General features: G+C 35.2%; 2 protein-coding genes across 2 annotated transcripts; one reads left to right on the top strand and one right to left on the bottom strand.

Annotated features, from left to right (window-relative positions):
• The first annotated feature begins 1,798 nt into the window (after positions 1-1,798).
• On the top strand, positions 1,799-9,534 carry LOC132314153 (3-oxoacyl-[acyl-carrier-protein] synthase I, chloroplastic). The gene is made up of 7 exons (XM_059813051.1): positions 1,799-2,358; positions 5,547-5,978; positions 6,706-6,879; positions 7,963-8,076; positions 8,224-8,325; positions 8,997-9,063; positions 9,167-9,534. The coding sequence occupies exons 1-7, from the start codon at positions 1,900-1,902 to the stop codon at positions 9,232-9,234; spliced, it is 1,416 nt and encodes a 471-aa protein (XP_059669034.1). The 5' UTR covers positions 1,799-1,899; the 3' UTR covers positions 9,235-9,534.
• A 391-nt stretch (positions 9,535-9,925) lies between these two features.
• Positions 9,926-12,841, bottom strand: LOC132314162 (cytochrome b561 domain-containing protein At4g18260). Its single transcript, XM_059813059.1, has 4 exons — positions 12,466-12,841; positions 11,984-12,145; positions 11,091-11,239; positions 9,926-10,682 (listed from the first exon to the last, which is right to left on the bottom strand). Exons 1-4 carry the CDS (start codon positions 12,574-12,576, stop codon positions 10,295-10,297), a joined length of 810 nt encoding a protein of 269 aa, XP_059669042.1. The 5' UTR covers positions 12,577-12,841; the 3' UTR covers positions 9,926-10,294.
• Between the last annotated feature and the right edge of the window lie 731 nt (positions 12,842-13,572).

Below are 13,572 nucleotides of genomic sequence, written 5' to 3'. Positions count from 1 at the left end.
TTCCAAACGAAAATGTGCAGAAGAGATATAGTTATAATGAACTAAATATGTATATGAATAAACATATATACTTTCAGTCTTTCACAAAATCTTGTTCATGTAACTTATATATATATATATATATATATATATATATATATTTTGTTCATGTAGAGAGATAATTGAAGAAGATGAGAGACTGAGAGAGGAGTGAGAGAAAATAAATTTTGTCTCACAGAAGTGTCGGACCGTGTGTCTAAGCCTCGGACACGCGTGTCCAATAAAAAAGCCTCGGACACGCGTGTCCAATAAAAAATAATATTTGGACACTTTACAGAAGTGTCGAACAAGTGTCCGAGATTCGAACACGGGTGTTGGTGTTCGAAAAGTGTCTGACACTGATACGGAACCCCTGAAGAAAGTGTCCGTATTTCGTAGAATTCCATAAATTGGTGCCCAACTTTCCCAATACAACAGCTTCGATTCTGAAAGTACAAAGACAACAGCATAGCAAATGCATTAATGTTTCCACCTCCCAATCCACACACTAAACAAAATTTGTTATCCATCACTTCTCTTACCTCACACTATATCAAGTACAGTGTAATTATTATGAAAGGGCTCATAGGTAGTTGGCGTTGGCGCGACACATTTTTATAAATGAATAAAGTATTAAGGATGTTTGGAGAGAAATTTTTTTGATAAAAAGGATAAAAATTAGTAAGATTTTATCATTTTTAACGAAAGTATTATATAGTCAAAATATATTAATATTCTGTTAAGACAATTGATCCAACCACCAACCAAACCCTGGCCCCCTGAAAAAACACAAGAATTAATAATAATAGTTACCCCTAAGCACAAGCTATTGCCATCTGCAAAGAGACTACATTTAGTATGCAAAAAAGAAAAGTTAGGTATTTACATAAAAAGAAAAGAAAAGTATATTTGGCTTACAAAAGTACTTTATTGAGGTGGATTTTATTTAAAAAAGCCACCACATCGCATGCATGGTAGGGAATAGGACTTTTAATATTGTGATTATTTCTTGTCTAATAGCAGTGGACAAGAAATAATAAATTGACCACTGACACTGCCTGTTTAGAGTAGGTTTAAAATAAATGATAAAAAGAGTATGAAAATTAGAAATAAAAAAAATTATACCAAAATCTGTTTGGAGATAAATATTTTTTTGAAAGCTGATTTATGAAAACTCAATTTTAAGAAAGAAAAAAGCAAAAAGGTTGTTATGAGTTCTTCAGAAATGTTTTTTAAAAAATTGAACCAAACTAATCCCATAACTCATGTTCAGTTTAAAAATCACAGTGGAAATAAGAAAATAAAAAAAAGGACTTGTTATTCTATAGCACAACATTCAGCATTTTTCACTAGTAAAAACAAATAAAATAAAGGAAGGGAGGATCTGATAACTTTTTCTATTAACTCGTCACTCTATATTTTAATTTTTGTAACAAATGAATAGTAGTCTGATTTTTATTTATTTATTTTTTATCATAATATTTTCAAGCAAAGATAAAAAAATTACTATTATTTTTTTTCTTTCTAAAAGTTTTAACTAAAACTACTAAAATATGTCAATTGCTAAGGATCAGTAGTAATTGAGTACTGTTAGCATTTCGGAGCTTGCAAAACAAAAGCAGGGTTTAAGCTCTAACATTGAGAAATTGGGGTCTTTGAAAAATGCTGGTAAAAAGCCAAAAGAGAGAGCAAATTTCATACGTGTGCTCAAACAAGTCCTAGTACCCAAAACAAAAACACATGGTTTTCACTGTATATAAACACATAATCGATTGTGTGCACTGTGATTATTTAACTGAAGATCCCCCCTTCTTCAACACCACATTGGTTTCATCGCCTTCTCCCACTCTCTCTCTCTAGCCTTACACCACCACCACCACCATGCAAGCCCTTCAATCTCCTTCTCTCAGACCATCCCCACTCGACGCACTTCGCAAACACTCCCCAAACCTCACTCCCAACAATGCCAAACCACCACAAAAGCTCTCCTTCATTTCCGCATCGGCCCAATCCGCCACAGCCTCCTCCGCCCCCAAGCGCGAGAAAGATCCCAAGAAGCGCGTGGTCATCACAGGGATGGGCCTCGTCTCCGTCTTCGGCAACGACGTAGACGCCTACTACGACAAACTCCTCTCCGGCGAGAGTGGCATCACACCCATCGACCGATTTGATGCGTCTAAATTCCCCACCCGATTCGGCGGCCAGATCCGCGGCTTCAACGCGCAAGGCTACATCGATGGCAAGAACGATAGGCGTCTCGATGATTGCCTTCGCTACTGCATTGTTGCTGGCAAGAAGGCGCTCGAAGATGCTGATCTCGGCGGCGATAGTATCGGAAAGGTCTGTAATTTCTCTATCTTATTGACTGTTATTGACTTCAAATCTCCAATTTTGTTACTAATTGTTTGCTTGGTAATTGATTGGTTTACAATTTGAAATCATTTTCTCGTGGTGGGTGGTTGTTATTTCTTGGATTTGATGAGTTTGTGGTATGGATCTAAGGTTGTTCCTTTAGTGGTTTGTGGTAAAATGAACATGCATGAACAAATCAGTTAACCCTTTTTTGAGGCAGGGCATTCAAATTGGGTGCATTTTTTTAGCTTAGTAAACCTTCAATGACAAAATGATTCAGATTTTGAGTTTATTCTTTCTCATATGTGGATTTGTGTTTTTTGAATTTCATAGAAGCATATACAAGTTCATGCAACTTCTGAGTGCACACACACGCATTCACCATAATCTTGTGTTTGAGCACTTAGCCGATGAGAGTCGATTCAATCTACATCATAATATATCTAGTGCATATGTACACATATATGTTTTGTTTGTCTGAGATTTGGATGTTATGGAGGCCTGTGCTGGATTAAATAATACATTTATTTTGTCTGTTTGAGGATGCTGTGGCCGTCTTTCTAGATTAAGAAATTCATTTGTCTTCCCTGATATGTGTTGTATTAAAAGGATTTTACTAATTCATATCACTTTCATGTTTTTATGTCCTCTAGTCTGTCACAAGGTGGATATTCTTTTGTAATCTTTGAATTCTGGTCAGCAATCTGTGTTTGTGTGTGTGTGTTCAAACAAAAAATTTCTAACACTATCATGGACTTGATGTCGAGACCAACTACCTTGCCCTTTATTTTTCCTTTTTTAATTTATTAAATTTTGTTTATTTAGATGTAATTATAGATGTTACATATTTGAAGCAGGAACTTCTCATTATATTTTGAGAGGGAATCTAAAGGCTGGGGGAGAGAGATACCTATGATTTATTTAGCTCTTGCTTCTTAGCCTTGATCTTTGGCAGTGACCGCTCTCTGGTGTGAATCCACCTTGCAACTTTGGACAGCTGTTTCAAACTTTGATGTTCATCAACAGCTCTTTTCCGGTGGTTAGATCTTTTGGATCATTTCTTAAAGTGATGCACCATATGTAACTAACAATGCTAAAATTTTTACAACTTAAACGTAATTTTTCTTTTTTTCCTTTTCATTGGCTGTGAATGCAGAACATACTTAGGGGAGTACTTGATGCTGAGATTTAGAAAATTTCTAATGTCAACAAGTGGTAAAAACAGTTAGAAGTATATGGAGGTGCAATGTAGAATTGAAATGATATAAATGATTGATTTTTCAATGCAATCACGGCTCCAGAAAACCCAACAAAAATTCCATATTGTACTAGTCCACCAAAGTAGTTGGTCTCAACATCAGGTCAACAATAAATCATAAAATTTTGGAACTCTTTATGTTATGTTTGCTTCAGCACTTCCAGATTTGTACTCTGTTTGTACTTGGGTTGTGCCCCTTTCTTTTAGCTAAATTTGGTAAAGTTTTATTTGTTTTAAAGAAAAACCTCTCTAATATGAGTTTAGAGTTTGGTCTAATTTTTAGGTATTGATTTATTGTGAGGTTAATAATCATGCATATCTTTGAATCAAGCCACGGATGTCGTTTACTTAAAACAGGCGCTGTTCACGGTGTGGTTTTATACTAAGTGGTTGCTAGTGTGTTCCTCTGAATTAGGCAATGCTCACTTTATTCCTTTCTGGTTTTAGGGTGCTTGTCATTTGTGGGTTTGAGTAAGGCTGTCTGTTGCCTTAAGCAATGCACTTGCCATACTTTTGTTAACTTGATTTGGTTCTTATATGCTTACCATCCTGTATTGTGATTGTAATTGCCATATTTGTGCCTCCAAGTTCGAACATTGTCTCTGAAACCCATGCCTATCTATTTTATATGATTTAAGTGCCTGCCCATAGTTTTAACTCAACATATCAAAGACATGACATCAAGTTTGAGTTGCTTTTTATCCGACACCTCTATTCATGTTACTATTTTTGTGTTTTCTTCAATGGTAGTATATTGAATTACTACACTTAGTAATCTAAATGTTGCTTAAATACCATGCATTTTTTACGTGGTGCTCAAGTGTTGCATGTGCATCTCTTATGTTTCATGAACCTTCGAAAATGCCCGTAATTATGTAAATTACTTTTGTCAAACACATGACAATCGGATATATGGAATATTGTTTAACATATCCATATATTGTTTAACATATCTTGTTGGACAGACACCTCACAAGCATATTCTATAATTCAAATCTATTATATGGTTATAGATCAAACTCTCTTATCATGCTCCTTCTGTTACATTATATCTTCAAATGCCAATGTCGAACAGTGTATTGTACCAAAGTATTATTTTACTATACAAAATAACATTAAAATAATGAAATAATACGAATATTTTTCTCATTAGCTCTTTCCCTGTGTTTTTTGGGTTAGAAAATTGGATAAATATGACACTTACATGCACCAGACACATAAAACCAAGTCCATGCAATATGAAATATCTCATTATTTGATCAGTTTATGCTGTTCCATTTTGTGGTTATTTTACACATTATACGTCTGCCAATGTTGAAGAGCTCTTATAACCGTCCACAAATCTTTATATATTTTGGTATTCTTTTTGGTGAGTAACTGTCTTAGTTTTTTCCATTTTAAATTAGATAAACTTATATAAATAAGGTTCTTCTCTTGATAAATAACATGCAACAACATGTACACGGGAACAATAAAGCTAAATGCAGAATTGTGATCCTAGTGTGATAATATAATGAAACATCAACAGAAAGTACTCCTTGGAGCAACCACTGCAGTGGACTTCTTGTTTTCCAAGATTGTGGTACATGTCTCCTGTGCATCTAAATCTAAGTAGATCACTTGGAATCATTTTGTACAATCTTTTCCGTTTTGGTCAATGGTTTAAGATCCTTGAACTAAGCGTGTCATTGACTAATTAAGTGAGTGCTCGAGCCAAGCTTAAACTGGGAAGAGAAAACAGATTTGCAAAAAGTGAAGGAAGAGTAACTCATCAAAGAAAAACTAAAGAAATGAAGGAATAATGAACTATTTTATGATATGCTGACTCTTGCCTCGCATATGCCATATCTGGCTCATAACTTGCCTTGCATATGTCATATCTGGCTCATTACTTGCCTTGCTTCTCTATCCTTCACAGATTGATAAGGAGCGAGCTGGTGTGCTCGTTGGAACAGGGATGGGTGGTCTTACAGTGTTCTCTGATGGTGTCCAGGCTCTCATAGAGAGAGGTTACAGGAAAATTACCCCATTTTTCATACCTTATGCCATAACAAACATGGGCTCTGCCTTGCTTGCAATTGAACTTGGTTTTATGGGACCAAACTATTCAATTTCAACTGCTTGTGCTACCTCCAATTATTGCTTCTATGCTGCTGCCAATCACATACGTCGAGGTGAGGCTGATTTGATGATTGCTGGTGGAACTGAAGCTGCCATTATTCCTATTGGGCTGGGGGGTTTCGTTGCATGTAGAGCTTTGTCTCAGAGAAATGATGATCCAAGAACTGCTTCTAGGCCATGGGACAAAGATCGAGATGGATTTGTTATGGGCGAAGGAGCTGGAGTATTAGTAAGTCTGCTCCTTGTCATATGCACATTGGTTTTCTGCTTTTCTTTCTTTCTTTTATCTGTTAGATATTGGTGGTCTGGGCACTGCCCAAAATGAAAGACCAATGTGTTGTTGGAACCCAACTACTTAGGCTGTACTGCCTTTCTCTTGGGCGCTTCAGGGTACACCGTACACTAGCAAAGGAGTTAAATACATTGTAGATTATACATAGTGAATTGCTGGTGGCTTCTGTTGTGCTTGAAAGCATGATATCTGACAAAGCCGCCATGTATTGAGTGGGTAAATCCAGAGGAAAATGTTACTTGTTTGGGTGATTTGAAGGAAAATGCTTATTGAATCTGTAGACTTTTTTTCTTGTCTTTTTGCCTGTAGGGTTTTTTCTTTTTGGGTGTTTGTTGTGTGTGGTTTTTTTTTTTTTTTTTTTTTTTTCCGCGGCCCGCGGGGGGGGGGGGGGGGGGGGGGGGCGGGGGCGGGGGTAGGGAATCACTCAGGCACTAACAAAAAATTTGCCGTTTGAGATTCACTTGTTTCTTCATATTTATTTGCTGCTGTATCACTTTTGCATCTTATCCCCTTGTTCTGAATGCATGGACACAATTTTTCCCCTCTCAGGCTCACGTGCATACTCAGACAGAATCTCCATATAATTTTCAGTTGAGTTACTTGGACTATACTTAATGAAAGGAATCTTAATACATTTTTGCGACATTTTCTGTATTCTTGGTAGGTAATGGAGAGCTTGGAACATGCAATGAAACGTGGCGCACCAATAATTGCTGAGTATTTAGGAGGGGCTGTAAATTGTGATGCTTACCACATGACTGATCCAAGATCTGATGGACTTGGTGTTTCTTCATGCATTGAGAGAAGCCTTGAAGATGCTGGTGTGTCACCAGAAGAGGTGCTTGCTTTCTTTTCATTGAATTGAGTTCTTATACCATGTGATTTGTTTTGTTTTGTTCTTTCCTTCTAAATGACCTCAAATCTTATACGATAAAACTTATTTGTTTTATATTCAAACGTCATAACAGTCACTCAAAAATGCATAGGCTAATGGTTTTCATTTTCTCAAGCACATATGGAGAAAATGAAAAGGTAAATCTTAATTATTATGGTCAACTATTTTACATTCATCAATATGGGTGAATTCCCGCAAAACTAGTCTATGGTAGTATATTACTACAAGAACATATTGCTACCTGCTGAAGTATGGTGGTTGTTACTTGAACTATATGTAGTGTCCGTGTAAATGTTATGCCGATGAGCTAAGTCATGTATAACCTGTTAAAAAAGGTTATAGAGCTCAAAACCATTTTTTATTTCTTATTTTTTTGGGGGTGGTGGTGGTTGCTGCATGCTTCACCATTATGTCATGGTAATGCAACTAGTACCTCTCTGCTGAATTAATTGATTTGATAAAACTTGGAGAATGAGATGATTTGGCATGTTATGCATTTGCCATGAAAGGACTACACGTCAAATGGTGGTGCAAATTTAAGAATTTATCGTCGTCATAGTTGAAATGGCTATGACCATTTTGCATGCTGTTGATTGCATTAACTCAATTCTTGATCATTCCTCTATGTCAACTCCTGTCCACTGGATGACATGTCATGATTTTTAAGGTGGTGCCTCAATGCATTGTTTATGCATACCTTGGATCAAACTGCAATTGATTGGAATGATGTGCGCTAGTTTTTTAAGATTGTGAAAACCTGTGAGAACCTTTCCCGGTCAAATGCAGGGGCCATAGAAAATCTGCGAAATTGCTGATTTGTTGTATATTTACAATTAAAATGTTTTCTCGCCATGTGTTGTCAAAATATTGTACTGAATGTTGTCATCAATTGTTTTTTAACCAAATCCTGCTTTGTTTTATTGTGATTGATGTCTGTTTCCATCTCTAGTTATATTCAATCAATAGAAATATGTTGAAATTTCTGGAATGGTGAATTGACTAATCAAACTTATCCTTATTTTCCAGGTAAACTACATCAATGCACATGCGACTTCCACTATAGTTGGCGACCTGGCTGAGGTGAATGCTGTAAAGAAGGTATTCAAGAACACTTCAGGGATCAAAATGAATGCAACAAAGGTGAAGACTCTCTCTCACACACGCACGCTTGTGCACGAGTAGATTGTCTTGTAGTTTCCGATTTGAGCAGAAGCTGGGGTGCTGTTGCTTTCTTGCAGTTTTCTGATTGATGCATTTTCTCCTTACTTCTTTTTCGTTTTGTTCCAGTCAATGATAGGTCACTGCCTTGGCGCTGCTGGAGGTTTGGAAGCCATTGCTACAGTAAAAGCCATTACTACTGGGTGGCTGCATCCCACAATAAATCAATTTGTATGTCCGTTAGCCATTATTTATCACTATAACATTGTGACAGTTTATTTCAAATTGTTTCTGATTGGCAATGAGTAGTTATTTAGTGATGTGCATTAGTCATTTGAACATGTCCTAAATTTCAGTATTAAGGCTGTTAACTATTTTGGGGCCTTGTATTCTAATAGAATTACCATGTAGATAGCCAAAATAAGACTAAATTTATCACTAGAATGATGGTCTTTAAAGCAATTGGCAGCTATGAAAACTCAAGGAGTTGTTTTTCAAGTAGGTTTATTTCTATTGCCAAAATATGCAGAGAAGAAAAAAGAGGAAGCTTGGAATTTTAAAATTACTGTTTGTGAACTCGTATAATAAAGATTCAATTTCTTATATATGCAATAGCTTAATTACTTTCATTGATAAAACTGGTTACAAGATGGAAGATACATTGAGTGCCGTATGACTACCATTACAGCCTGAATATCTAGCAATCAATATGGAAATATCATGTTCATATTGCTTCTTTCATTTCTGCCAGAGTTGTAAAGCTTTTAAATTTTCTGTTCTCTGTTTTGGTCTTCTTGGCAAATCTGCAAAACTGACTCATACTCAATGTCAACTTCAAACTCTTTTGGTTCGTTCATTTCACATACATATGATTCTTGATTTCTCTTGTTTGCTAAATGCAGAGCCCGGAGCCCTCTGTTGAGTTTGACACTGTTGCAAATAAAAAGCAGCAGCATGATGTGAATGTTGGTAAGACACTCTGATGGACTTCTTAAGTATCTACTGTCACAGAAAAGTAGAATAACAACCCTGTAGCATCTTTACTGATATTTAACTGCATCATGATATGCAGCAATTTCAAATTCATTTGGATTTGGTGGACATAACTCCGTTGTGGCCTTCTCTGCATTCAAGCCTTGAAGCCGTTTTTCTGCACTGCTTGTAGCCGCGGCAATCTTTGCTTATTCGAGGTTTAATTTAAATCTTTTTTAGAGGCTGCTTCATTATCTTTCTGCAACTTGCATCTGTAATTTGAGAATTCATAGGTTTCAATGTAATAATTTTGAGTAGAACCCTAGCTTTAAGACTTTCTTTCACTTTTTACCTTTTTAGATCTTTTGAGGTTAATCAGGCATGAAATTTTGTTCAGTTCTGAATTATGTAGTGGTCTCCTATAGTGTTTTTATTATTATTTGGAGCATGTCTTTTGTTATTGGGTAATGCAGATGTACTCTCTTAAACAATATACAAATACCTAATAGGCGAAGCAATTGAACCATTCAAGAGTTCACGGAAAAGCTCTGGGTGTCCAAGCTCCAAAATTTGTTCTCTCTCTACCCCTTGGCCTCCACTTTGGGGAGGTGGAGATCATCCACCTAGGCCAAGGGCTTTGCTGGTATTTCCTCCACTGGGTTTTTCTTAGGCCTTTTAAACTTTCACACCCATTCTCTACTGAGCAAATAGTGCAAAGTCCGAGTTAAGCCTATAATTCCAATTTGTAAACCCTAATATTGCTTCCACTCGCATATTTTGTGAACATTCAGTCAAAATATTCAGAAACAGTCTCTCTCACAATATCACGATTAATAGTGTGAATATAATTTTTGCTGTCAAGTCACTTTGTCTCTCATAGCAATCTTTTATACGGTAGTACCAAACATGATTACAATCATCTCCTAATCAACTGTCTGTTTTACAATAAGGCCCCCATTTTCATATCTACTACACATTGTTACATCTGAATTTAAAATCAAATATTTCAAAATAAAATAAATACCATAAAAAAAGCATACACTATTATATATTCCACTCCACTTTTTGATGCATGTACTTCATTGCATACACACTTTCCTGAGAAATGCACTTTGGTTGATACAAAGTACAAGCATCAAAAATTAGAATTTAAGGCTCTCTTCTACACACAAGAAAAATCATAGAAAATGTGAAAACTTTTATTATTTTTATTTTATTATTTTTATTTTTATGTTAGTTGAAATAATTTCCTGAGGGCATTGCTTCTGGAGAAGTAACTTCCAAGTGCATTGCTTTTCCTAAATGGGTCGGTGAAAAGCTCCTTTTGGGTGTCCCTTTGTGGAGATAAGAGTTGATTAGTAGGTGTGAATGTGATCGTCTCAGTGCCTCCCAAAATCACTCCCTGCTTTTGCATGTAATCCCATTTGTCTTGAAAGAGGTAGAAGAAAGCCATGAAAATGACTTGTGCTGTGAAAAGGATGCTCCAACAACTACTACTTCTTGATGTTCTCTTGTGGTATGCTTTCAAGCCTGTGTAGATGTTGAGAATTCCCACTATACATATTGTTGTTCCAAGTACCCAATGCACAAAGTACCATGTTCTTCTTTTACTTCCACTGCTAAAAGTGAGAATTCCAAGGCAAATTTGAGAAATTAAGAAACTATCATGTTTTGTGCTGTATAGAATTGGAACTTTGGAATTAGAATTGGAGGAATTATAGAAAATTGTAAGACATGTTCGGTTGCATGGAATTGGATCATTGAAATTAAAATTGGTGGAATCGGAAAAAAATAACTCACAAAATTGAACTAAAATTTTCTTGAATTCCCCAAATTAAAATTCCAAAACTCCAATTCTATGCCGCCGAGCGTAGCCTTAGTTTAATTCCAATTTCACCAATTCTAAAACTTCAATTTCATACAGCTGAACATAGCATCAACATTTATGGAATACAGTTATCTTTTTGTATCAAGAGAACTCAAACAATAACAAACCAGAAAATAATTGAAGATTAGTAAATTACCTTCGAGGCTTGCAAAATCCAATCAAAGCTTGTATCCAAATGGCTCCATAGAGTGCTAGGCCTAATCTTTGGTGGCTGTTGCTGAATGAATTCTCGAAGTTTTTTATGGAGAGTACAGCTCCAACAGTGGCAAGTAGTACCGAAAGCATCTGCAAAATAATATAAATAAAATAAAATGGACTCCGGAATTATTATTATTATTATTATTATTTATTTTATTTTTGGTGTTATTCGTGTAGATTACAAAGTAGTTGTCGTCAAACTCAAACTCGAATTCTCACACTTGAAAGTTTAACCAAAAATACTAAAAACCTACACTTGATAGTCTAACCGAAACTACTAAAACAATCACGGCTTGATAATCATGTCGGCATGGGATGTCTATCAAACATATGTACCTTGCTTAACAAATAATGTTATATGGTGATGATTAATTATTCTTGTGAACTCTTACAACAAAAGTAACCAAAAGTTATTAAAACTCTCCAAACATTAAATCATACAGTACAATTTAGATGTCCTTCATGAGAATGCTAAAAACCATGTTTTTGAGTTAAAACTGCATAATAATTATTCAAGTGTTAATAATAAGGATACAATACCATTGCCAAAACTGTGGGCTAAGTTGAAAACATAAGTGTGGTCCAAATAATCTTTTACTTGCATTTCCCTCATCATGATGTCGCAAGCAATAAAATAAAATAATTTTAATAAATAAATAAAAACAACTTTAATGATGATGCCTAATGACCCTAAAGCAGGATAATTTTTTTAATTGAACACCTAGAAATTAACTACCGACAGTGTTATAATTAATTTCTTTGTTATAAAATGGAATTGATTGTAGAAATTAAAATTAACAGAAATTGGAGAAGAAAAAGCAGCTGAAATACCTGCAAAATAGCATGGAAATAGAAAAGAACTTCAAGCCTTCTTCCAGTTTGTTGTCTGTTGGACATTCTAATTGTGAGTATTCCAACTGGCATTAAGAAGCCCATTGAAGCCCATAATAGAAGCCCATGAAGTTCTATATCATGTGTCATCTCAGAACTCACCTGTATATTAGTATAAAAAGTCACTAAAAACTAGTTATTTTTTATTTTTTTTTATTTTTGGGATAATTCGGGTATCCGAGACTTCGTCCCGACTAATCTTCGAGAATCTAGAGAGGGTGGCCTCCCCACACCGGGACAAACTAGTACTTAATTCTTCTACTAATGCATGAAAATTCACACACACACAAACACACATACACAGAAATTTTATATATATATATATCTATCTATTACCATGTATAGTTCATGGGTTTTGTACCCAATAAAAGAAAGAGAGAGAGAGAGAAAAAAAAAAAAAAGGGCATAAATGACATAATTACCTTGTGAATGTTGTTTTGGGTGCTCTTGTTAGCAGTGGCAAATGGTAGAAGAAGAAGAAGAGCAAAGCTTGCAGGAATATTCATGAGACACAACTTCTTTAAGATTTGCATTCTCTCTTTCTCTCTCTCTCTCTAAATACTTTTCAGCTTTTCATGAATCTTTCTGAAGATGGAAATAGATGCAGTTGAAGGCTTTTTAAGAATGTGATTGGGAATGGGAGCTTTCAGGCATAAGGTTATACAAAAAAGTGAATATATAATTGTAGCTGTTTTGAAGATCCATATACTACTTTGTGTAAAGAAGTAATTGGGAAAAGCACTTTTGTTAGTTAGTTATGGGTTATGAAGCTAGCATACATAGACAGGTCTTTCATAGTGCTTGATGGTGGTGGATATGAGAAAGATTTGATTAAGTAAGAATGTGGGGCTCATAATATCTAGGCCTTTAGCTTTCATGAGTGGTATGAAATGGAAAGAAAAGAAAGGAAAGAGGGAGGAGGGGATTTGGGATTTTAAGAGAAGGGGAAGAGAAAAGAAAGGAAGAGATGGTAATTCCCTCCATTGTTTTCCTTTCACAAATGACATAAAATGGAGTGTAAGTGGAAATGAATTTAACGACTATTGTTTTGCCTTTTAAATTTTATCCTTCCTTTCTCACAATTCTTCATATCACTTGAACTTATTATTATTATTATTATTATTTTATCCCAATAAACAAAAACAGAAGCGATTAAGGGGTTAACGCTTGTTTTCATGTAAATTAATAAGGTAGGAAGTGAAGGGTAGATTTGGAGCCGGACAACATCATGATGCAACTTTTGTTTATTGTTTAAAGCTGCCTTAAATAGGCCCGCCAACACTTGAGCACTACACTTGATTTCTTCATTTTCATGATAATGCCATTGAAATCAATATAAACATACTTATATATATGTAGTATACAATTACTTTTATTCTTTAAATTAGTATTGTTGTAATAACTACTATTTTTTTTTTTTTTTTTTGGTAATTTTTCCATCCTAACCAAATAAAAACAAGAAACTTTTTTTTTTTTGGCATTGACTTCAACTCACTTTTATTACTTTAATTTTTCAACATTATTTACTT

The sequence above is a fragment of the Cornus florida genome, unplaced genomic scaffold, assembly GCF_030987335.1.
Source record: "Cornus florida cultivar Cherokee Brave unplaced genomic scaffold, ASM3098733v1 CherokeeBrave_3.0.0_Hap2_Chr01, whole genome shotgun sequence".
NCBI classification, from domain to species: domain Eukaryota; kingdom Viridiplantae; phylum Streptophyta; class Magnoliopsida; order Cornales; family Cornaceae; genus Cornus; species Cornus florida.
This window is presented reverse-complemented; position numbering and strand designations above follow the sequence as displayed.

Excerpts from the sequence above, each read along its gene's own strand:
- LOC132314153 (XM_059813051.1), top strand. The coding sequence starts at position 1,900 with ATGCAAGCCCTTCAATCTCCTTCTCTCAGACCATCCCCACTCGACGCA. Across the intron at positions 5,979-6,705 it reads GCGAAGGAGCTGGAGTATTA|GTAATGGAGAGCTTGGAACA; the intron begins GTAAGTCTGCTC and ends TATTCTTGGTAG. Across the intron at positions 8,326-8,996 it reads ATCCCACAATAAATCAATTT|AGCCCGGAGCCCTCTGTTGA; the intron begins GTATGTCCGTTA and ends TGCTAAATGCAG.
- LOC132314162 (XM_059813059.1), bottom strand. The coding sequence starts at position 12,576 with ATGCAAATCTTAAAGAAGTTGTGTCTCATGAATATTCCTGCAAGCTTT. Across the intron at positions 11,240-11,983 it reads ATTTCCATGCTATTTTGCAG|ATGCTTTCGGTACTACTTGC; the intron begins GTATTTCAGCTG and ends ATTATTTTGCAG. Across the intron at positions 10,683-11,090 it reads GGATTTTGCAAGCCTCGAAG|TGGAAGTAAAAGAAGAACAT; the intron begins GTAATTTACTAA and ends CACTTTTAGCAG.